General features: G+C 46.3%; 1 protein-coding gene across 1 annotated transcript in view; it reads right to left on the reverse strand.

Moving 5' to 3' along the window:
• The window catches only part of LOC144134475 (uncharacterized), a 377,143-nt gene that overhangs the window by 38,719 nt on the left and 314,282 nt on the right, over positions 1 to 24,142 (reverse strand). Inside the window, exons 134-150 of the mRNA XM_077667385.1 lie at positions 15,953 to 24,070; positions 14,508 to 14,708; positions 13,509 to 13,646; positions 12,516 to 12,782; positions 11,707 to 11,853; positions 10,993 to 11,226; positions 10,123 to 10,335; positions 8,539 to 8,631; positions 7,753 to 7,920; positions 7,024 to 7,191; positions 6,153 to 6,425; positions 4,849 to 5,145; positions 4,207 to 4,485; positions 3,028 to 3,333; positions 2,269 to 2,541; positions 1,985 to 2,121; positions 785 to 1,178 (exon numbers count right to left, since the gene is read on the reverse strand). Of these exons, the coding sequence (XP_077523511.1) occupies positions 785 to 1,178; positions 1,985 to 2,121; positions 2,269 to 2,541; positions 3,028 to 3,333; positions 4,207 to 4,485; positions 4,849 to 5,145; positions 6,153 to 6,425; positions 7,024 to 7,191; positions 7,753 to 7,920; positions 8,539 to 8,631; positions 10,123 to 10,335; positions 10,993 to 11,226; positions 11,707 to 11,853; positions 12,516 to 12,782; positions 13,509 to 13,646; positions 14,508 to 14,708; positions 15,953 to 24,070 (11,706 nt within the window). The remainder of the gene's footprint in view (positions 1 to 784; positions 1,179 to 1,984; positions 2,122 to 2,268; positions 2,542 to 3,027; positions 3,334 to 4,206; positions 4,486 to 4,848; positions 5,146 to 6,152; positions 6,426 to 7,023; positions 7,192 to 7,752; positions 7,921 to 8,538; positions 8,632 to 10,122; positions 10,336 to 10,992; positions 11,227 to 11,706; positions 11,854 to 12,515; positions 12,783 to 13,508; positions 13,647 to 14,507; positions 14,709 to 15,952; positions 24,071 to 24,142) is intronic.

The raw sequence follows: 24,142 nt of genomic DNA on the forward strand, positions 1-24,142 counted from the left end.
ACCAATTTACACTTCTTTGACTTCAAGAAAACAAGCACATGACATTTTTCGCTCGATTTATGAATTCAGCTTTTCTCACAGCTAAAGCTGATCTGCTGGTTTCAAGGCAACTTCAGAGCCTGCCTGTGTTCATTATAATAAATCAAAATTTGACCAATCCTCGTTTTTTCGCTACAATAAAAACTATAAACTGATAAGTAATGAATACAAGTGTTTTGGACCTACATAGGAACATTTCACACCTGATTTGTAAATGTGTGGCTTACGGCTTCAAGAAAAAAAAATATGCAAAAAAATTGTTTTCACAAGAAACAGCACGTGTCGTCATCAGTCGAACAAGGTACATCCACTGCAGGACAAAGGCCTCCCCTATATACCGCCAATTAACCCTGTCCTGAACTGTGCCAGCTTTGGCCACCTTATCCCCGCGGACTTCCTAATCTCATCCAGCTGACTCTCCGATTCCCCCTGCTTGTTACACTTGTGTTCTCCAGGAATCCATTTCGTTACCCTAAGAGACCAGTGGTGATTTTCCTTTGCACCAACATGCCCTCTGCAAATGCTCATTTCTTCTTCTCGATTTCAGCTAGGATATCATTAATTTGTATTCGTTCCCTGACTCTTGTAGTCTCTTAAAGTTACCCCTGTCATTTGCCTTTCTATAATTTGTCGTGCTAAAACACCACATCAGGTATGAAAAAGCATTTCATGTTCGGTTAGTAAAGGCGTTACCGCCAAGGCTTTAGACAGCAAAATTTTGAGGCAAAAAGAGCACGTTTCTCACCTTCTCCATTTGCATGAGGTCTTGCTCCAACTTTGCTGGATGTGTGGAGAAACCCAAGGCCGACCAGTCGCAGTGACGATGCGGCACTGATCGTGGCTCCATCAGTGTAGGCATGGCAGCTTGGAGGGCACTGATTCGCGCCTGCAGGGGCGACGGGTCGATGAGCTTGGCTGAGACATCCGTAGAAGTGAGATCTTTCAGTGCAGAGCGGACGTCTGCTCGTGCTGCTGCTTGGGCGTAGCTGAGCTCGGCCCCGCCGGTGTCCTCTTCGTGAGCTGCCTTCAGCGCCCAGTCGATGAGCTTATCCTCGGCCGTCAGCCAGAGGAGCCACAGGGAGTGCAGCTGAAGCATTTCTCTGTGCAGCTGAGATGTTTTCTCCCTGAGTTGGTGCCACCTGCAGTGGGAGAAGAAAAAAAAGGAAAGAAAAGGAGAAATGAAATTGATGGGATTCGCGATTCTATTTCTGTCCTAATCAAACCCAATTTCACAAAGCCCAGTTTGAGTTGCAATAAAATTGTGGACTCTCAAATTTCTCAACTGCGCACCTATTTCATGAGAGGGAATAAATAAAACTAGTCTTGATACACAGAGCTGTTCATATGCATGTTACCTGCTTGTGATTGGTCAGGATAGCTCGTATACTGGCCAATCACGGCAGTTGGCAAAATGACAGCTGTAGTGTTAGCCAATCACAAACCAATACAAAATAAAATCAATACCAAAGCTGTGAGAGCCCAGCCGCATGTCCATTACTTGTGCTCTATTAATCGTAGCCTTGGAAAAAAAAGTGCTTTTCCATTAGTACAATAAGCCAGCCTTTTTATTGTCAAATTTTTCTTCTACATTTAGTCTAAATGGTTTTTGGAGTGCTTGTTGCTTTGGCAGCACTCTGCTGCTGCTAGCTGACTTTAAATTTAAAAATATGAAGTTCAGGTGATGTGATTCCTACTGCACATATTGTGGCCTTGTCTGCTATTTCTTTAAGGGATATTTAACTGAGTATGCCACGCGCCTATGGCCGCAGTCAGCTGCTGCTGTACTCACTCTGGTTTTCAAGTATATTTATTGTTTGTCACAGTTTTTTTTCTTGCATTATTCACATGGGATTTTAATTGAGTCAAACCACTTACACTAAACTGAAGAAGACAGCCACGGCAAAGTTAAAAACCTCTACATTCTATTCCTCTGATGGCTACTTGCCTGTCTCGCAGAAGCCGAGTTCTCTCCAGGGAAGCCTTGTCGGGCCTGCGTCCCTGGCTGTCTGTGAGGTTCGCCTGAGCACTTTCCAGGCTGCCAAGCAGTGGCCTCTCACGCTTGTCCAGGGTTTGTTCCAGAGCCTGGTGAGGAGCACAGATTCATCAATCATCCGAGCTGATAACTATTTCTTTATTGTAGAACTGGCGTCAGAACGGAAGGCTATCTAAAGCTGAAATTCTTGCACAGTGCCATACAAGATAAGGGCACCGTAGCACATTAGCACTTGCCTCGAGCGCTGGTAGGTAAGTGGCGTACAACTCGGGACAGCAGTTCAGGTACCGTTGCAGTCCGTCCTCAGCCTGAGTCAGGAATGATTCCACAGCGTTCAGGGAGTCCTCGTAAGTGCTGATCGCTGTAAGGGCAGCTTCGAGCCTCTGGCCTTGCACGGTGGCTTCTTTTTCCATTGCTTCGTGCTGCTTTCGAAGGGCAGTCATGTCCTGTCCCTTCTTCTCCAGGCTGTCAAGGCTTGCTTTCTGGGACTTCAGCATTTCCCTGATCCACTGAGGGGAAGGTAGACAAGCAAAGGAACAAGGAATGACGATAACAATTCTCAGCAAAAAAAACACTCCATGAGCATTCATGACCTGACAGAACTAACACTGTCATCTCTGTGCTGATGGGTCATTACCTTGTCGTAACTGACATATCCCAGAGTGATCACTCACATCTGCAGAGCAACGTGTTATTGCATATTTCTTGCTTCTCAGTGGTTTTGATTTCAATGCACGGTTCAGCAATTTTCAGTAGTGTGCACGCAAAGGATCGCCTGGAATAAATGCTGTTTCATATCTGCTTTTCAGCAGCAATCTTTCTGGGTAAATGTAACTTCTTTTCTGGCAGTTCAATTGCCAGTACCAGGGGCCACCACTGCTGGCAAAGAAGAACTTACACCAAGAAACCATATGCATGTATCTGGATAAAAAAAAAAAAAAATTGCTTCATGCACAGCGCACAGTGTTTTGCATGGCAGCATAAGTGTCGCTCACCTGGATGAGATGAAGACAGGACCTGATGTGTAGACGCTCTGTAGGCTTCTCCCTGGCGACGTGCCTGAGAGCAGCCTGCGTTGCTTCCATGCTGGGTGTCAGCTCGCAGCGCATCCTGCTGGCTCTGTCTAGCTCATCCGTCCTCTTCTTTGCCGATCCGAGCCGCTCCAACAGCAGCACCATGATCACTTGCCACCGGCTGAGGGCGGTGCACAACTTCTGGCGTGCCTCCGTGCTGGCAGGCGGGGATGACGACAGAGCTGACAGCAGGGCAGGCTTTGCTGCTTCCAACTCTTCTTTGCATGCCTGGGATGGCAGTAATTGGCAGGAACACTTCGTGGTTATACAATGTTAGCTAAAACATTTTACAAACTTTTACAAACTTTGCTTACACAAACTTTGCTAGTTAAGGTCTTGCAAAAATGTTTGTGATCATCAGTGGAAGTCAGCAATACATGGTTTCTGCCCTGTGAGGTATGTGTAAGGAAAGACTGAACGGATGTTTTCAAAGGATGCAAGGCATTTCCTATTTTCTGTGCATGAACAGCGAGGCTCAAAATATACAGAGGGGGAAGAATAGCATCATCACGCAAATCAATTTTGTGAAGTTACAATGCGAAACATAAGCTCAATACAGAACTAAAAAAATATGCCTAATGAGAACACTTCATTAGGCACCAGCTATACTGTTTAAATCACAGGACTGCGCACAACTGGAGATCGTAACAACTACAAAGAAGTTTAAACAATGTGAAACTGCGGCCCTCGCATGGTCGCCACCTCATTAATGAACAGCAATCCAGACTGGGGTTTCACAATAAATGTTTCTCTCTGTCTCTCACCAAAGAGCGAAAGTGAGGAGGTACGTTGTGAAGTGAAAAGCTTTTTGAGAACAACTATGCAGTGGGGACGTGTGTGGGTCCTACCTCATATGTTGGCAGCTATCGTAACAATGTGTGACATCTCATGAGACGTATGACTGCATAAAATTACGCAATGAATGTGGTCTCTTAGTAGCACGATGTTAAGCGGTTGTGTTTTCCACATTCTTAAAAAAAGTGCAAAATCTTCAATGCCAGATGTGTACATACACGGGACCTATGCTATTTAGTGCGCTCGGACAGAATGTGAGTCTCTTCGTCTCGCCTCGCTCCACCTGAGTTTGAACAGGCTGCTTACCTGAAGTGCGCACAGGTCTGAAACTGGTTCGCACTGAGCAGTTTGTTCTGCGGCATTCAGCAGATCCTCCACAGCCTGTTCAAGGTCACCCTGGTCTGAACTACTGGCCATGGCTGGCCAGCCGGCACGTGCTTTCTGCAGGCCTTCTTGCAGCTTGTCGAGCCGCTGTTTCAGTTTTCGGATGTCCGCTTCCATGCCTTCGAGGGAAATTGTGTCCCCTGAAGGCCTTCCAGCAGCAACCTGCAGGTTTCTTTCTGCCTCGTGAATGCACTTGGCCAACTGGAAAAGAATCGGAGCACTCGCTGTCACAGTCGAACGCAAACACGACCATAACACACGCACAGTTGGAGTAAAACAGCAAAAGATGACAGTGGCAAGTAGAATTTTTCAAAATATACTGCCGGCAATTACCAGTCGTCACGGCCTGCGGTCTTTACAGCAAGCACTGCATACCAAAAATAACTGAAAAGTTTGCAGTGAAGGGCAGTTTTGGAAATGCTGTAAACCAGAAGAAGCATAAGACCACCAGAAGAGCACTATGGATGTTTGAGTTATAATGTGATGGCAGCTTTACAGAGTACTGTGTGCTGTTTCCCACCATACTGCAAATCACTCCCAGCCTACACAGTAGATGGCACTGACCTCAAGGGTGTTCCTTGGCTGCTTCGCTGATGGTGGGCTGTCCCTGAGCACCTTCTCAGCATCTGTTACTGCAGTGCTCGCTCTGTCCAGTGCTTCCTTGCATCGACGCAGGCGGGCTACTTCGTGGCGCAGCCAGACTGTCCTCCTCAGCAGGAGCAGCCAGTACTGACGCCACTCGCGCAGCAGTCTTGTCGGCTGCTGTTCTGCCGGCACACGAGGTCCAAGCACGACCTCCTTGGACAGGTCCTGGAGGTCACGCACGTATGGCAGCCGCGTGCGAGCCCTGCTTTCCAGATCCTGCAAAGGGGTTGTGGGTAGTTTTATTTATTCATAAGCACCTCTACGTGTCACAGTAGGGACACGTATGGACATATGCACAAGAAAGACTCATGCTAGCATCTGTTTTGAAATCTTTTGACACCAGGCCCCTCTCGGAGGATTTGATCCTCGGCGCTTGGCCAGATAGTTCGAAAACTGTACAGGCAACACGAGTGCTTTCATGCTCTTTAAGTGACACGGGCCTTGCCTCGCGTTTGTGATGTTAGAAAGTGTGCCTTTTTTGTTTTTTTTTTTCATCTGCCTCCTCCCATCATCATCATCATCATCCCCCCCATAGTGACCCTCTTTTTTTCTCCTCTTCCCGTTCCCCGGTGCAGAGTAGCAGGCCAGATATTTATTTTTCCGGCCAACCTCTCTGCCTTTCCCGTCAATAAACCCACTCCCTCACAGTATGGACAGAAAGATTATGAATTTAATATCTGCATTGTCATATACATATTAATAAATAAACGTCAGAAGAGATCTAGATACGTTTTCTTTATGGAGATCTTTGTGTGATGTATGGCATCCACGCAATGCATACGCACCGGGAAATAGAAGGCTGTGTTTGATGTAATGTACAATAGCATCACATTTATGTGAAGCCACAAAAAATGTTTCGCACCATGTGGTCTATTATTTTGACAATTGCATGCAAATACTGTTGTGAATACAAAACTGCAGCAAGTACTGAAAACAGACCTTCAGACTATAAATGCAAGGGAACACAAAACAGACCCTGTTTGTTTGCATAACTGTAGAAAATACTGAAAAAAGAAAAACAAGAAACACTAAGTGTGCCTAGGTAGCACGGGCACTCTGAAACTGCTTGTCTAGATTACACAGAAACTCTGAAGGGCTACTGCAGGCAGCAAAAATGCTACGAAGCCGAGCACATTACGCAGTCTCTGCCATTGTTGCAGGAAGGTTCACAAAGCTAAGAATTATTACAGTTTGTGAAGGACAGACACAAGGCAGCCAAGCACCTCGAGTGAGCGTAACGCTTCTTCCAGTGACTCCAGGGTCGTAGGGGCACTGGGCTCCCAGAGTGGGTTCTTCTGCATCCAGGAGAGCTGCTCCCTTGTGGCGCCTTCCAACTTCTCCTGGGCCACAGCCAAAGAGCGAAGCTGAGCCAGTCTGGCCTCAGCGAGCGTGTCTATTGAGGAGCCTTCCGATGGAGCCTCGCCAGACTGGTCGCCACTCTGGCCAGAGAGGTGTTTGCCCAGGGCATCGAGGAACTGGATTTCCTGGAGTGCCGTCTGAACAGAAGTGAAAGGTAAAAGGAGCATAGTACATATTAACACATATTTTACTACACCAGCACCCCCTCTGTATGTCACCTATCTCTTTAGTGCCCTGTACATTGCCTCATGTCGATGATAACAAGATACACCATTCGTTGCTCGGGTAGAAAGATGCCTGAACTCGCCCCATATGGTTCTGCTTTTAGCAGAGTGGAATTTGCTCCTTCTAGTAATGCCTTGATTATGGGATCATCATCCTTTCAAGCAGCCCTCCTGTTATATTTAGAGTATTCTAAGCTTCAACGATGAGTGCTCTGTATTAAAATCTCTAGATTATGAATTTCTCATGCCAGATGTCTTCGTGCATTCGAAGTTCTTCATTATAAGTTAACACGCCTTGATATTTGGCTACAGACGCGAAAAAAGACACATCACAAGGCAGAAAGACGGGACCAACTTGCCCCGCAAGACATTCTTTTAAGCCTTCATATTGTTGGCATTTGTTTTGCTTGCTTAAACTGCATCCATTGCATTAGTTGAACTTATTATAGTGTTTGCATTTATTGCAGCTTTAAAAATCCTGATCCCACCTATTTATATGTATCTCGCTCACCCTGACAGAGTCTTCCATGTCCTTCAGTTGCTGGGGGCTACCCGTGGGTGACCAAGGAGCGATCAGGGGTTCCAAAAAGGCCTCCTGACCCCTGGTGGCTGCCTTGCAACCGGCCAGCCTCCACTGCAGGGCTTGCTCTTTCAGTGACCTCCGCACCAGGAGCTGACACTGCGTGGATATACGGCAGAGGACAGATTTTAACAAAGGGAATGCAAATAGTGAAACTTTCAAAAGCATAAACATAAAAAAACCTGGCTATGTATACTTAACTGTATGACAAGCATTTTATATTTTTGGGATTCAGAGAAAAAGATGACTGAGAGATGAAAAGAGTGCAAAAAAAATTATCAAATACTTTTAATAATCATAAAAACAACAGTAAAGGTAATTGAAAGTTAATAAATCTAAGTGAACACAAAGGTGACTGCAATTTTTGCCATATCATAACAATAATAACTCAATAAAGAAACTGCACACATTTTTGACAGGGCCAGAGCATCACTTCAAATAACGCAGATTCAAAAGAGGAGAATTTGAGTTAAGCTCTGCTGACAGCAATTATGTGCTCAACATAACTTGCACCCGCATAAGTAAATATTATATGAACTTCCGACCAGAAAAAAAAAAAAGATAAGATGAAACTGCTGCTGCTTACATGCTAATTTACTGAAAAGAAGACACGGAAGCATCCATGCTATTTTCTTCTTTTTTACATATGCCACTACGTACCCGGCACCACAGTATGTGAAGCCTGCGTGAGCACTGTACGAGGCTTGGCAGTACAGGAGCGTGAGCTGCGATGTCGGCGCCTTCAGGAGTGGACGGTGTGGTAGCAGCCTTTGTCAGCTCTCTCACTTCTGCACGTGTTGCACATAGTGCTTCGATCCACGCTTCCACCTGGTGAAAAACCACTGACGCGTTAGCACGGAGACCAGGACTGACCGTTACAAAGACGCCCTGAAATAATTTGCGAAACTAGCTAGGATTTGCTAGCAACAACAGCAAAACAGCATGCCGTGCATATGGCCTGTAAGCAGGTTTTGCACACAAAAATACTCCTCAAATGTTCTTGAATAACACCATCTGCCGGGCTAGTTGGTTGTGATAGATATCGGTTCTCAAACGTTGGCAGCTCCTTACGCCTCTGCTGTCATGTAGAGTACTGGGAAACAATCTTTGGCACTGTGGAAACATGCCAGCTGCATGTTACCATTATTTTCCCCAATTCTCATCACTGTTATCAGAGATCACATTTATAATTTACATTGTAACATATAAATAAAAATAGAATTGTATTTTTAAAGTATATTTAGTTAATAAAAATGCTTTATAAAAACTAGACCATTTTGCATATCTTGATATCTGCCTCCATATCTGCCTTTTCCATCTCTAATGTGCAATTACACCCTGAGGGTATTTTAAATAAACAAATAAAAAAAATAGTTTTACGTCAGCTGCTCCAGTAAACTGCACGAGCTTAGTATTTTCTGCATGGTTTAATATCTGTGTGTCTACCTTTTTGATCCAGTCAGGGTCCCCTTCGCGAATGTTGTCCAGTTGCGGAGCCAACTCCTGGTCAACCTTCTGAAGCAAGCGAGAAGCCTGCTCCTGAAAACAAATCACGAATGCGCAGCATATTAATCGTCGAGCCAACTTACATTACAGCAAGTGACTATGGCAGGATAAAACTTGTAGTACAGTGTGCTCCAGCACAAATGGACTGATAAACTGTGCCACTGGAGTATCGGAGAACAGACAGTTGGGGACGCAGATCAAGAATGTGGCATGACACAAGCAAGTTTTAGATGCCAAAGAGGTCTCCAATAAGGCATGTAGTGCTGTGCAGATCTGTTGCAACAATTGTTGAGTCCTGCAGCCAGGTTAAAAGTCCAGCCCACTTCCAAACTAAGCATGGATGACAGCAAGGCAGCAGTTCAGCTGTATTCAGAGCTCAAATGATGATAATGCTAACTAACACTTCTACAGCCGAGGGTTCAACAGAGCCTTGTTTGCTGAGGGGGAAGCATAGCGATTCGCAGGAATAAACATAGACCCGCCAAGAAACTGTGTTTTCAAGCACTGTGATTTCGGGAGTTCAAGTGTGCCCTTGTTCAAGACGGATAGGTAGGGACACATCTTATAAGTGTCCGCAACACTGCAGTCAGTGTGCATAGGTATGGAAAACATTGCTCTTAGTCTGGTCTACTACCCTATGCATCACCTGCATACAAAGAGTTTCCAGAACAAAACATGATGATAAGGAATTCAGTCAACATTTTGTAACGTTATTCCAAACAATTATGTGTCCTGTCACTTGAGCATGTTCTACCAGGAATGGGGCACGCCACTGACTGAAATAAAGTGAGCAATCTTAGACAATGAAGTCATTATTGTCATGTATGCTTCTAGAAGCTTTTAATACAGAAATGATAAAGAATGTATAGAAAATTGGAGACAGCACAACGTTTCTGATATCTATATGCATACTAATTGTGCTATCACGGACGTTTATAAGATGTGGCCTTACCCATCCATTTTAATCCATCTCAACAAGGGACTCCTGTGGGTCCCAAAACAACGTTCGAAAAAATAATTTTCTTGGTCCTTTGGCAAGTCAATGCTTATTCCTGTGAATTGCTATTCCAACACTGCAGAGCACAATATCCTGGGCCAGAGAGGCAGGATTTTGATGTGCAAAAAAGCAGAAATGCCTATAGACTGAGCTTTGGGTACACATTAGGAAATCCCAGGTGGTCGAAAGTAATCCAGTGCCTTTCATTACACGGCATGCCTCGTAGCCTAAGACGGTGCTTTGGCACGTCAAAAATTTGTTAAAGACTAATCACCAACACTGAAATAGAAGACTTCTTCAGGTGGTGCAATAGATCATAACGAATATGTAACAGTACATAGTATACTCACTGGAGTGTTTTAATTGCACACATCTAGCGTATGCCCAAGATCAGTTGCTGGGCGAGTTGGTTTTTCATGCTTTCATTCACACAGCTTGAAGATGAATGAAAGCGTATGCCTACCCAGCATACAAACTTGTGGCTGAAAGGGCAGATTTATTCTTTTTACTTCAAATTAAAGACGTACCTGAAGTTTCTGCATGTCTCGCTGAACGGTGAGGTGAGCATTGATGGTGTCCCTCATTTCAGGTTCTGTGCTTACAATGTAAGTGACCAGCTCATTTCCAACTTGACTGAGTGCAGCCTGTTCTTCAGGAGGAAGGCGCGAACCATGGCTTGACACCAAACCCGGTAGTGTCCTCACGGTTCTCACCACTTCCACAAGCTGGGCATCCAGTGGCTGAAAAAAAAAGGCAGACAAAAAAGAAAATCCTCCTCAAAATGTGAGTGCACAGTGTCACATCATGTATATATGCGAAAAATTGAAGAAAAAAAAATCGAATCAGCCGTTTTTTTAATCAGTGAATCGTTAGAGTGAAAGGCTTGTACGTTCATTTGGAATACAACTTGCATACTGAATGAAACCACCGGAAGGAATGCATTACTGTAGTGTAGAGGAATACAGGACCAGTACCATCCTGTGTTTTTCAACACTGTTATGTTACATTTCCTCGGCTAGTTTTGTTACACATTTTGTAACCTGCACGCTTGGGCATACAAGCAGTGCTCAGAGTGCAATGCCTCCTTGAGGTCATACTATACACTATTGCTAACTCAATCTATGCTAACATGTGTTTCATTACACATTTACAAATGGCATAGACGGTAACATTTCGAAACCTATGCAGTTTTTAAAAATACGAAGTGCTTGGTACAGGTAGGTTGCCGACATTTGTGGCTGAAACACGACAGCCGACACTGAAGATTAAACTATAAAGCCTGGAGCACAGACTAGCGGACAGGATTCACATCTTTATGAGGAAGACGACTGTGCCATGACGGTGCTCATAAAACAGAAACGCTGGACCAGAGAGCCAATAACACAAGGAGAACTCACCTGCAGCGGTTGTCGAGGGTCTGGATGCTCTGACAGCGCAGTCCTGACCTGCTTCCGCCAGATGATGATGAGCTGAATTATGCGCAGGTAAATAATGCGGAAGGTCCGTGGTTCGATGCTGGGATCCTCTAGTTGGCGCACGCTGGAGATAATCTGGGACCAGGTGTCTTGCGAGGATGCTGGGCTCAATTCCGATGGCGCTTCTTCAAGCCAGGAGGCTGGTGTGGCAGTGTCCTGCATGAACACAGTTGAAAAATTTACTTTCATACACCAATTGTAAGATGCAGGAGAAAAAACAAAGCATTGATATATTCCTGTCGGCATGCAGCCATGAGTCTCCTGGCTAACAGCACAGAAACAAGGCAAACAGAAATGCCCCCATGTTGTGTTTGTAATGAGTTTCTCACACATTTCCAACAAGCCCTTAATTTACACAATACACTGGAATATAAAAGATCTAAAATGAGATTGAAGAGCCACGGCTTTGATTTCCCATAACTGAATTGCCTTTCCTCCTAAGTTAAGTACACACTAGCTGAACCATTATTTGAATGGCTTTCTGTTGTGTGCATGGCTACCCGTGTACCAGTTGACGAGCATTTGGTTGCAGCTTCACTTGAGACGAGGCACCATCACTTGTATGCAACCGCATCCGCATGCAAGGTTTCCGACCTTCCGTGATTAAGTACATGTGACAAGATGAAGTTTACTCACTGAGGATGGCTCTCTGACCCGACTAACTTCGCGTAGAACTTGCTCAGTTGTGGGAATGTCCTCGTAATGCTGCTGAGGCAGTGACTCCGGACTTCTCAACAGTTTTAACACAGCATATTCGTGGTCTTGGAGAGACTGGTTGAGTTCCTGCAGCAGATTCGAAAAAAAAAATGGAACCCTCTTATTGTTACATCTCAACAAACTGATGCAACATTAAATGTACAAAAACTGACCCGTCTGGTTTGCATTTAGATTTTTGCAAACTCAAAAGTGCTGACTGTAGAACTCATGACATGACACGTTTTATACAAACGCATTTATATTGAAGGCTTTACACCAGAAAGGTGGATTTAAAGATAATTTAGACAGCTGACATATTTAAAAAACACTGAGAACCTATTAGACAAGCACTTTTGGTTTTAGCTATAGAAATGCAATTACTACCACGGCCTGAAGTGGCATTACAACCACCTTTCAGAAAATTCTGTACGCTCATCTGCAGTAAGCAGATGCAGATTTGTAGTTTACAAATGAGATGAAAACTTCCAAGATGGCATACCAACAACATAAATATCTGTGCAAACATTTCCGAAGCTTCAAGAATCACATTTTTGACACAGGAATTGATTGGTTTTACCCAGAGGAAGGCCAAGTGGGCATGAAAGGAAGAAACAAATGAACAAAATCTTAAATTAAAATAACGGTTTCAGTGTTGACTGAGACATCTAATGGAATGGTGCTTATACTTACAACACATTAGAAAACTAACAAAGATGATGCTGAATCAGCTTGTGAGGGAGAAACAGTACCTGAACAAGCTGCAGTCGTGGGAGAGTCTCTGCAGAGGTGGATGCCAACAGCTGCTCTTGCTGCCGCTTGTCTTGTTCAACCGAATGAAGCCGATCCTCAATGGAGCGTGCTCGGTCTTCCAAGAGCCCATACACATTGCTCAGTTCGGTCTGAAGGAGGGCAAACCTCTGAAGTGCTTCCCTGTTGGTCTCAGGCGGCAGCAGTCGTGACTGGGCTTCCAGGTCAGCGAGCTGACTCTCCCGAGAGGCCGTCTCGGCCACCAGTCGCTGCACAGCGATGCACGTCACAACAATCAACTACCTATACTCAGAGGCTTGAAAAGCTCACTGTTTACTAGCAGCTTACAAGCAGTTGCTAGTAGCAATTTGGCAACAGTGCATGCACCTCAAATTATTGACAAACTTATGCAACAAGTTATTTTTAATCCGGTCCTTGTACATTGCCTGCCCTGGTGGCCACAGAGGCTCCAGTTTAAAGGATATGATGCAGAAACATTCATATGTTACGATTTTAGTGCGGTCGAAATTAATTTGGGGCTATCCACTAAGATGCTCCTCCTCAAAGCCCGAACAGAGCTTTGGAATGCTAAAAAATGTATTATTTTGCCCATACTCATGCGTAGCTTCTTCCCCCCCCCCCCGCCCCCCATATTCTACATCTGGAAGCATGGCTCGTTTATATATACAGTATCTACTGTGAATGTTGACATGCCCACTGCTGCAATCATTTCCTTTCAAACCCAATGAAAAGCGAATGTACAACACCAAGAATCATGTACACGTTGCAGCATTTCACTTATTTTCATTCTCTGAGCCTTGATTTTGCACTATTTTCCTTTAGTGACTTAAGCAAGCAGGCTTAAATTTTCGCTTACCATGCAATCACTCAAACCAAGTCAGTGACTACAGTGAACCACTCTGGCAATGTTGAAGGCATAACAGCAGCAGCAAGCAGAAGTAGATTGTAGTTCCAGTTCTGGAAACTTAACTTACTCTTAGCTCTTGAAGCAGGTCTTGCAACACAGTGGGGTTGCTGAGGGCATCAAACTGGACACCTAGCAACCTTTGCAAATCGCTCAGCCATATGCCAAGAGATTCCAGGCCTAGCCAGAACTGCATGCTCCTCGCATCCTTAAAACAGAGAGAGAGTAACCATCAGTTTAACTTGGGAAGGTCTAGTTTGTGGTCTGAGCACAGAAAGAGCACGTGCCATCCTAAGCTGTACAGAAAGCACTGACAATGCTGATGCCAATTCCAATGTGTCTCCTAATTCCACACCACACAACCCTTGCAGATAGAGCTCTCTAAGTTGGGCTATACCATGTGCATTAAGTTGTGTATCCCTCCAACAATACTTCGAAGTGAAATGCTCCTTGTATGCACAAAGAGCCTGCAAAATTTCTGGCACCATTTGCAAGATGTTTGTCACTTCATGAGCACAGCAAAAATAGTGACCTAAATTGTCATAGAAGAGGTTTTTGTTTCTTTGTCCATGCATTTTTTTGCCAGTAATCACTGTTGAGTTTCTGCATTTTTATGCCTCATTTGTGCCTCTAACTCATCAGTAACAATCCCCACCAAGTGATGCAAGCATTGGCAATAAATAGAAGCACTCAGGCCTGTACTCGTTAGTGGCAGTCATCCACAGCCTAGCTTGAAGAGCCCCTACGAGATCCCTGTTTCTTAAATCATCGCTCTTCATGTCATTACAATGCAGGCCGTGTTGCATCACATATGCACTACCGATATAATATCCCATAATTGGCTGGCATTTATTTCCCTCAAGAGAAGAAAGGAGATGGGTCTACAAGAGCACTATAAATGCGCGTCCTCAAAACCTAAAAAAAAAAAAACCTAAAAAGAAACATGCAGGGCACATCAGGAGGTCACAAAAAGACAAAGGAGAGGATAGTAAAGACATCCAGAACTGCTCGTGGCATGATCTCACAAACTTTGATTGCAGAATGAAGAAGAACTGTTAAGAAAACATACCATGCCAGGTTTGGGGGATTCCGCTTGAGGTTCTGCCGACTTTATAGAGTCAAGGTGGCGAGAAAGATGTTGGAGCCGGTCGGACAGTTCGCCGTAGTGCCCTGCCATATCTGGATACTCGGAATGGTAGAGCTCTAGGCTTTGGCACACGTCGTCATCATACAACTGCTGAGACATTTCGTCAATGAGCTGTTGTGCTTCCTGAAAGGAAGAAAACATAAACGTTAGCCTGTCAGCTATCAGTTGAAAACATTAAGGAAAGCTTTTACAGAAATAAAGCCCACACTCTGCAACATCCGAGAGAAAAAAAATTTGAATAGCAAAACCTCAAGCTACAACAACAACAATTTGCAGCTCTTAAATTACAGCCCCACTACAAAAAAGAAAAGCCACGCAGCTTTCCAATTCACAATATTTAATAATGACGCGATTTTCAAAATCTGGACCACTACCGCACTAGTAGTCAACAAAGCATTCTAGTCATTGGCTGACTAGCTGACTTTCGCTCAAGAGAGGGTAAGTCATGAGCACTACCTGGAAGCTGACATCAACTTCCAAGTAGTGCAAATGGGTGAATAATGGTGCAAGATTGATAAAAGGTGATGTGTCCAATTTTAAAAGCAGGAAATGCAGTTTGCTCTTTAAAGCACTTCTTTCGGATGCCTATAAAGAAAAAGAGAAGAGCTCATTCCATTTCTGAAAGCAATGTGCTTTCTTCAATCATGAAATTTACTGCCCCTTTAACCTGCACCTCTCTCAAAAATTGACAACAACAAACCTATATTTTAACATTGTAGCATTAACTCTGACCAATTGGTTTGTCAGCATGCTATTACAATGTAGAGCAGCAGAACCAGAACACATGCCAGGGTGGGCACCACAGGCAAATTTCTTTATGCATGCATGCCCAACCCCTGCCTGCCTTGGTCCCCTTTATTGCCAGCAGAGAGAAACAAACTGATAGAAACATTAGAGAGCGGCGCAAAAGAACTGCACAGAAAACAGCAGAAACATAGAAACGCAGGACGGGCGCTGTTATCAATTTTAGTCAAATTGATAGGTTATGTGAAGATATGAAAGAACAGCGAGCAACAGTTTTGTGCTGCGCTTACAGCAAAAACCATGTTATTAGAAAACATTCTTGACGGAATGAGCTCTTCATCCATGAGCGGATTCTTTTTCGTTTTGCCACTCAGCAAAGTGAAAGGTGCAGACACACCAAACCGCTGACAGTCATATGATACAGCAAAAACTGACCAGTTTTACATGATTAGATGCAGTAATCTGTGCAAATTAGACTGGTGAACTATGACACCAGGTGCAAGGATATAACAAATCCAAATGTGACAAAACTTTTAACCAATGATTGTAACTACATTTCAAAAGTTATAACTAGACAGGCAAAGAGGAAAATATCGTATCCCCAGCAAAACACCTCAACATACCTGCAACTTTTGTTGCCTTGTAGCACCGTGGAGGGATGCTGCTTCCTTCAAAAGTCTCTCGATTATCAGGATCCGCCGGAACACTATTATCACGACGGTGGTCACCCGTGAGGGCCACCTGGCCTCAGCAAGCCAGTCTGGCAAAGGTTCTTCAGTATCCGCTTCAGACAATGCTGTTGGCTTCACCAAACTTGCCTCTCTGTCATCGGGTGACATACGTGTGGTTGTGCTGAAGGGCTCCTCACTACGCTCCGTATGATGTTGCTGGTCTTTAAGAGCATCTTTCTTTTCACCAACAGGTACACCTTGCTCTCCGACTAAGGAAGCGTCCTCTCCTTTTGATGTTCCTCCAAAGCTGGGTATCCAACTGTACAATAACCTACCCACACCTTGCTGTTCGGCACTTGCTCCAGGTTTCGCATGGAATGTCGCTGTGACATCAGTGGTCTTAGTGAACCCACCATCTTCCCCAACACTTGCTTTTCCAGGCTTCCGCACAGCTGTTGTGTAGGGCGCAGTGTCTACATTATCGGGCTGCACAGGTTCCAGTGACGAAGTACCTAAAACAAAATCCCCTGGTACCCATTGAGCAGAAGAAACTTGACCCATCACTTCTGGTCGGAAACCTGCTGGCGGCGGACTCTTACGGTCCTCAGTACGCAGGTACCTTGGCTTCTCTTCAAAAAGAGAAAGCTTGCCCCGCTCTGTTGGTGGAGATGGGGACTTGGATGCAGATCGTCGACCAGCATGACTTGAAACGGCTGAAGCCACAAGGAAAGTTTCACCTTTTGGCTTTTGCTTATGCTTTCTCTGGCGTCCCTTGGAGGACTTTGGCTCATCAGAAAACCGATGGCCATGCAATACGGTGAATGAATCATCGGTTGCAGTCGAGTAGATTGAAGACTTCTCATCATATTCGCTAGAAACATCCGCAGGATGGCTTTGTTCTGTAGAAAATACTGACGGGTCCTCGGTTCTGTGCAAAACGTCTGCAAGAGGAGCTTCAAATCCTCCACCAAGCCTAGAAGCAAATTGGGAGTGAACATCATATGGCTCCTCTCTACCGAAACCAGCTTCTGGTGCAAGAGGAGCCGAAGGAAAAGCTTGTTCCAAGCCTTCAAAGGAAAGAGGAGCAACTTCATCAGATACAATACTCTGTGGCTCGAAAGTCTCAGCAACAGCCACCTTCTCTGGGGTGTCCTGCAAGATGTTACTGTCCAATTTAACACCTTTTGCAGACACTGGCTGATCATGGTTGGAGGTCCTATCCCAAGACGTTACACCTTTAACCGTAGATAGAAAACTCGATAGCCAGCTTTGATGGCTAGGCTCACCGGGAATATTTTCACTAGCTTCATTCCCGGTCTGCGCTGTCCAACCAACTACAGCAGCAGATGAAAGATCCTGTGGCACGGGTGCTTGAAACAAACGTTGAGGCGAATCCTGTACATCCCCGAAAGCATTATAATCAGGCTTTGCAACATCATCACTGCTTGTCACGATATGAGTATCTTCTGGAACAATGACAGTTTCATCAATTTTATCGCCAAACATCAACCTAGAAATTTCTTTCGGCTCCCCGCCCTCATTAATAAAACGTGTCGTTTGAGTGATGACAAAAGACTCCAAGCCTTCGTGGTCCACAGGAATATTAGAGGTGTTCTCCAGCTTAGCCTTCATTTCCTTGCCAGGCTCTTCCTTTTCATCTTCAGGCTTTTTGTCAGGAGCAGGCTCTGTCATGCCGAACACTGTAGGAGAAGGGTGCATTCCTGGAGTTGGCTCACGGCTAGGAACCTTTCCTGGCTCCATAAACTCAGCTGAAGGCTCTCTCTGGAAACCTGGAAGCTCTTCCTTGCCATCCTTGATGATCCGGGTGACTTCAGTGATGACAATGGTGTCCACATTTTTCGGTTCGTCTAACACATCAGAAGGCTTCTTGGGCTTGCCCTTCTTTTCCTTGCCTGGCTCTTCCTTTTCAGCTTCAGGCTTTTTGTCTTGAGCAGGCTCTATGAACCCAATAGTCATAGGATACGGCTCCTTTCCTGGTGTCGGTCCATGGCTCGGCACCTTTCCTGGCTCCACAAACTCAGCTGAGGGTTCCCCTGGCATTCCTTGAAGCAACTCCTTGCCTTCCTTGGTGATCCGGGTGACTTCAGTGATCACAATGGTGTCCACATCTTTCGGCTCGCCTGGCACATCAGAAGGCTTCTTCGGCTTGCCCTTCTTTTTCTTGCCAAGCTCTTCCTTTTCATCTTCAGGCTTTTTCTCTTGAACAGGCTCTGTCAGGCCGAAAACTGTAGAAGGTTCTTTTCCTGGTGTTGGCTCACGGCTAGGAACCTTTCCTGGCTCCATAAACTCAGTTGAAAACTCTCCCGGGAAACCTGGAATCTCTTCCTTGCCATCCTTGATGATCCGAGTGACTTCAGTGATCACAATAGCGTCCACATCTTTTGGCACGCCTGGCACATCAGAAGGCTTCTTTGGCTCACCCTTCTTTTTCTTGCCAGGCTCTTCCTTTTCATCTTCAGGCTTTTTCTCTTGAGCAGGCTCTGTCAGGCTGAAAACTGTAGGAGAAGGTTCTTTTCCTGGTGTTGGCTCACGGCTAGGAACCTTTCCTGGCTCCATAAACTCAGCTGAAGGCTCTCCCGGGAAACCTGGAATCTCTTCCTTGCCATCCTTGATAATCCGGGTGACTTCAGTGATAACAATGGTGTCCACATCTTTCGGCTCGCCTAGCACATCAGAAGGCTTCTTGGGCTTGCCCTTCTTTTTCTTGCCAGGCTCTTCCTTTTCATCTTCAGGCTTTTTCTCTTGAGCAGGCTCTGTCAGGCCGAAAACTGTAGGAGAAGGCTCTTTTCCTGGTGTTGGCTCACGGCTAGGAACCTTTCCTGGCTCCATAAACTCAGCTGAAGGCTCTCCTGGGAAACCTGGAATCTCTTCCTTGCCATCCTTGATGATCCTGGTGACTTCAGTGATGACAATGGTGCCCACATCTTTCGGCTCGCCTGGCACATCAGAAGGCTTCTTGGGCTTGCCCTTCTTTTTCTTGCCAGGCTCTTCCATTTCATCTTCAGGCTTTTTCTCTTGAGCAGGCTCTGTCAGGCCGAAAACTGTAGGAGAAGGTTCTTTTCCTGGTGTTGGCTCACGGCTAGGAACCTTTCCTGGCTCCATAAACTCAGCTGAAGGCTCTCCCGGGAAACCTGGAATCTCTTCCTTGCCATCCTTGATGATCCGCGTGACTTCAGTGATGACAATGGTGTCCACATCTTTCGGCTCGCCTGGCACATCAGAAGGCTTCTTGGGCTTGCCCTTCTTTTTCTTGCCAGGCTCTTCCATTTCATCTTCAGGCTTTTTCTCTTGAGCAGGCTCTGTCAGGCCGAAAACTGTAGAAGAAGGTTCTTTTCCTGGTGTTGGCTCACGGCTAGGAACCTTTCCTGGCTCCATAAACTCAGCTGAAGGCTCTCCCGGGAAACCTGGAATCTCTTCCTTGCCATCCTTGATGATCCTGGTGACTTCAGTGATGACAATGGTGTCCACATCTTTCGGCTCGCCTGGCACATCAGAAGGCTTCTTGGGCTTGCCCTTCTTTTTCTTGCCAGGCTCTTCCATTTCATCTTCAGGCTTTTTCTCTTGAGCAGGCTCTGTCAGGCCGAAAACTGTAGGAGAAGGTTCTTTTCCTGGTGTTGGCTCACGGCTAGGAACCTTTCCTGGCTCCATAAACTCAGCTGAAGGCTCTCCCGGGAAACCTGAAATCTCTTCCTTGCCATCCTTGATGATCCGCGTGACTTCAGTGATGACAATGGTGTCCACATCTTTCGGCTCGCCTGGCACATCAGAAGGCTTCTTGTGCTTGCCCTTCTTTTTCTTGCCAGGCTCTTCCATTTCATCTTCAGGCTTTTTCTCTTGAGCAGGCTCTGTCAGGCCGAAAACTGTAGGAGAAGGTTCTTTTCCTGGTGTTGGCTCACGGCTAGGAACCTTTCCTGGCTCCATAAACTCAGCTGAAGGCTCTCCCGGGAAACCTGGAATCTCTTCCTTGCCATCCTTGATGATCCTGGTGACTTCAGTGATGACAGTGGTGACCACATCTTTCGGCTCGCCTGGCACATCAGAAGGCTTCTTGGGCTTGCCCTTCTTTTTCTTGCCAGGCTCTTCCATTTCATCTTCAGGCTTTTTCTCTTGAGCAGGCTCTGTCAGGCCGAAAACTGTAGGAGAAGGTTCTTTTCCTGGTGTTGGCTCACGGCTAGGAACCTTTCCTGGCTCCATAAACTCAGCTGAAGGCTCTCCTGGGAAACCTGGAATCTCTTCCTTGCCATCCTTGATGATCCTGGTGACTTCAGTGATGACAGTGGTGCCCACATCTTTCGGCTCGCCTGGCACATCAGAAGGCTTCTTGGGATTGCCCTTCTTTTTCTTGCAAGGCTCTTCCATTTCATCTTCAGGCTTTTTCTCTTGAGCAGGCTCTGTCAGGCCGAAAACTGTAGGAGAAGGTTCTTTTCCTGGTGTTGGCTCACGGCTAGGAACCTTTCCTGGCTCCATAAACTCAGCTGAAGGCTCTCCCGGGAAACCTGGAATCTCTTCCTTGCCGTCCTTGATGATCCGGGTGACTTCAGTGATGACAATGGTGCCCACATCTTTCGGCTCGCCTGGCACATCAGAAGGCTTCTTGGGCTTGCCCTTCTTTTTCTTGCCAGGCTCTTCCATTTCATCTTCAGGCTTTTTCTCTTGAGCAGGCTCTGTCAGGCCGAAAACTGTAGGAGAAGGTTCTTTTCCTGGTGTTTGCTCACGGCTAGGAATCTTTTCTGGCTCCATAAACTCAGCTGAAGGCTCTCCCGGGAAACCTGGAATCTCTTCCTTGCCATCCTTGATCCTGGTGACTTCAGTGATGACAGTGGTGACCACATCTTTCGGCTCGCCTGGCACATCAGAAGGCTTCTTGGGCTTGCCCTTCTTTTTCTTGCCAGGCTCTTCCATTTCATCTTCAGGCTTTTTCTCTTGAGCAGGCTCTGTCAGGCCGAAAACTGTAGGAGAAGGTTCTTTTCCTGGTGTTGGCTCACGGCTAGGAACCTTTCCTGGCTCCATAAACTCAGCTGAAGGCTCTCCTGGGAAACCTGGAATCTCTTCCTTGCCATCCTTGATGATCCTGGTGACTTCAGTGATGACAGTGGTGCCCACATCTTTCGGCTCGCCTGGCACATCAGAAGGCTTCTTGGGCTTGCCCTTCTTTTTCTTGCCAGGCTCTTCCATTTCATCTTCAGGCTTTTTCTCTTGAGCAGGCTCTGTCAGGCCGAAAACTGTAGGAGAAGGTTCTTTTCCTGGTGTTGGCTCACGGCTAGGAACCTTTCCTGGCTCCATAAACTCAGCTGAAGGCTCTCCCGGGAAACCTGGAATCTCTTCCTTGCCGTCCTTGATGATCCGGGTGACTTCAGTGATGACAATGGTGCCCACATCTTTCGGCTCGCCTGGCACATCAGAAGGCTTCTTGGGCTTGCCCTTCTTTTTCTTGCCAGGCTCTTCCATTTCATCTTCAGGCTTTTTCTCTTGAGCAGGCTCTGTCAGGCCGAAAACTGTAGGAGAAGGTTCTTTTCCTGGTGTTGGCTCACGGCTAGGAACCTTTCCTGGCTCCATAAACTCAGCTGAAGGCTCTCCCGGGAAACCTGGAATCTCTTCCTTGCATTCCTTGATGATCTGGGTGACTTCAGTGATGACAATGGTGTCCAGATCTTTCGGCTCGCCTGGCACATCAGAAGGCTTCTTGGGCTTGCCCTTCTTTTTCTTGCCAGGCTCTTCCATTTCATCTTCAGGCTTTTTCTCTTGAGCAGGCTCTGTCAGGCCGAAAACTGTAGGCGAAGGTTCTTTTCCTGGTGTTGGCTCACGGCTAGGAACCTTTCCTGGCTCCATAAACTCAGCTGAAGGCTCTCCCGGGAAACCTGGAATCTCTTCCTTGCCATCCTTGATGATCCTGGTGACTTCAGTGATGACAGTGGTGACCACATCTTTCGGTTCGCCTGGCACATCAGAAGGCTTCTTGGGCTTGCCCTTCTTTTTCTTGCCAGGCTCTTCCATTTCATTTTCAGGCTTTTTCTCTTGAGCAGGCTCTGTCAGGCCGAAAACTGTAGGAGAAGGTTCTTTTCCTGGTGTTGGCTCACGGCTAGGAACCTTTCCTGGCTCCATAAACTCAGCTGAAGGCTCTCCCGGGAAACCTGGAATCTCTTCCTTGCCATCCTTGATGATCCTGGTGACTTCAGTGATGACAATGGTGCCCACATCTTTCGGCTCGCCTGGCACATCAGAAGGCTTCTTGGGCTTGCCCTTCTTTTTCTTGCCAGGCTCTTCCATTTCATCTTCAGGCTTTTTCTCTTGAGCAGGCTCTGTCATGCCGAAAACTGTAGGAGAAGGTTCTTTTCCTGGTGTTGGCTCACGGCTAGGAACCTTTCCTGGCTCCATAAACTCAGCTGAAGGCTCTCCCGGGAAACCTGGAATCTCTTCCTTGCCATCCTTGATGATCCTGGTGACTTCAGTGATGGCAATGGTGCCCACATCTTTCGGCTTGCCTGGCACATCAGAAGGCTTCTTGGGTTTGCCCTTCTTTTTCTTGCCAGGCTCTTCCATTTCATCTTCAGGCTTTTTCTCTTGAGCAGGCTCTGTCAGGCCGAAAACTGTAGGAGAAGGTTCTTTTTTTGGTGTTTGCTCACGGCTAGGAACCTTTCCTGGCTCCATAAACTCAGCTGAAGGCTCTCCCGGGAAACCTGGAATCTCTTCCTTGCCATCCTTGATGATCCTGGTGACTTCAGTGATGACAGTGGTGACCACATCTTTCGGCTCGCCTGGCACATCAGAAGGCTTCTTGGGCTTGCCCTTCTTTTTCTTGCCAGGCTCTTCCATTTCATCTTCAGGCTTTTTCTCTTGAGCAGGCTCTGTCAGGCCAAAAACTGTAGGAGAAGGTTCTTTTCCTGGTGTTGGCTCACGGCTAGGAACCTTTCCTGGCTCCATAAACTCAGCTGAAGGCTCTCCCGGGAAACCTGGAATCTCTTCCTTGCCATCCTTGATGATCCTGGTGACTTCAGTGATGACAATGGTGCCCACATCTTTCGGCTCGCCTGGCACATCAGAAGGCTTCTTGGGCTTGCCCTTCTTTTTCTTGCCAGGCTCTTCCATTTCATCTTCAGGCTTTTTCTCTTGAGCAGGCTCTGTCAGGCCGAAAACTGTAGGAGAAGGTTCTTTTCCTGGTGTTGGCTCACGGCTAGGAACCTTTCCTGGCTCCATAAACTCAGCTGAAAGCTCTCCCGGGAAACCTGGAATCTCTTCCTTGCCATCCTTGATGATCCTGGTGACTTCAGTGATGACAGTGGTGCCCACATCTTTCGGCTCGCCTGGCACATCAGAAGGCTTCTTGGGCTTGCCCTTCTTTTTCTTGCCAGGCTCTTCCTTTTCATCTTCAGGCTTTTTCTCTTGAGCAGGCTCTGTCAGGCCGAAAACTGTAGGAGGTTCTTTTCCTGGTGTTGGCTCACGGCTAGGAACCTTTCCTGGCTCCATAAACTCAGCTGAAGGCTCTTCCGAGAAACCTGGAATCTCTTCCTTGCCATCCTTGATGATCCGGGTGACTTCAGTGATGACAATGGTGTCCACATCTTTCGGCTCGCCTGGAACATCAGAAGGCTTCTTGGGCTTGCCCTTCTTTTTCTTGCCAGGCTCTTCCTTTTCATCTTCAGGCTTTTTCTCTTGAGCAGGCTCTGTCAGGCCGAAAACTGTAGGAGAAGATTCTTTTCCTGGTGTTGGCTCACGGCTAGGAACCTTTCGTGGCCCCATAAACTCAGCTGAAGGCTCTCTCGGGAAGCCTGGAAGCTCTTCCTTGCCATCCTTGATGACCCGGGTAACTTCAGTAATGACGAAGGTGTCCACATCTTTCGGCTCGCCTGGCACATCAGAGGGCTGCTTGGGCTTGTCCTTTTTCTTGCCGGGTTTTTCCTTTTGATCTTCAGGTTTTTTGTCTTGAGGAGGCTCTGTGAAGCCAATAGTCATATTATATGGCTCCTTTTCTGGTGCTGGTTCATGACTTGAAACCTCGCTTGGCTGAGCAAATTCAGGTGAGAATTCTCCTGGGACCACTTTGCTGTCTTCCTGCAGTGAAACAGTAAGCGCCATTTGAAACTGTACAAAAAGTGCAGACAATACTAATGCGAATTTAAATAT

Source organism: Amblyomma americanum, chromosome 5, assembly GCF_052857255.1.
Source record: "Amblyomma americanum isolate KBUSLIRL-KWMA chromosome 5, ASM5285725v1, whole genome shotgun sequence".
Taxonomy (NCBI): Eukaryota; Metazoa; Arthropoda; class Arachnida; order Ixodida; family Ixodidae; genus Amblyomma; species Amblyomma americanum.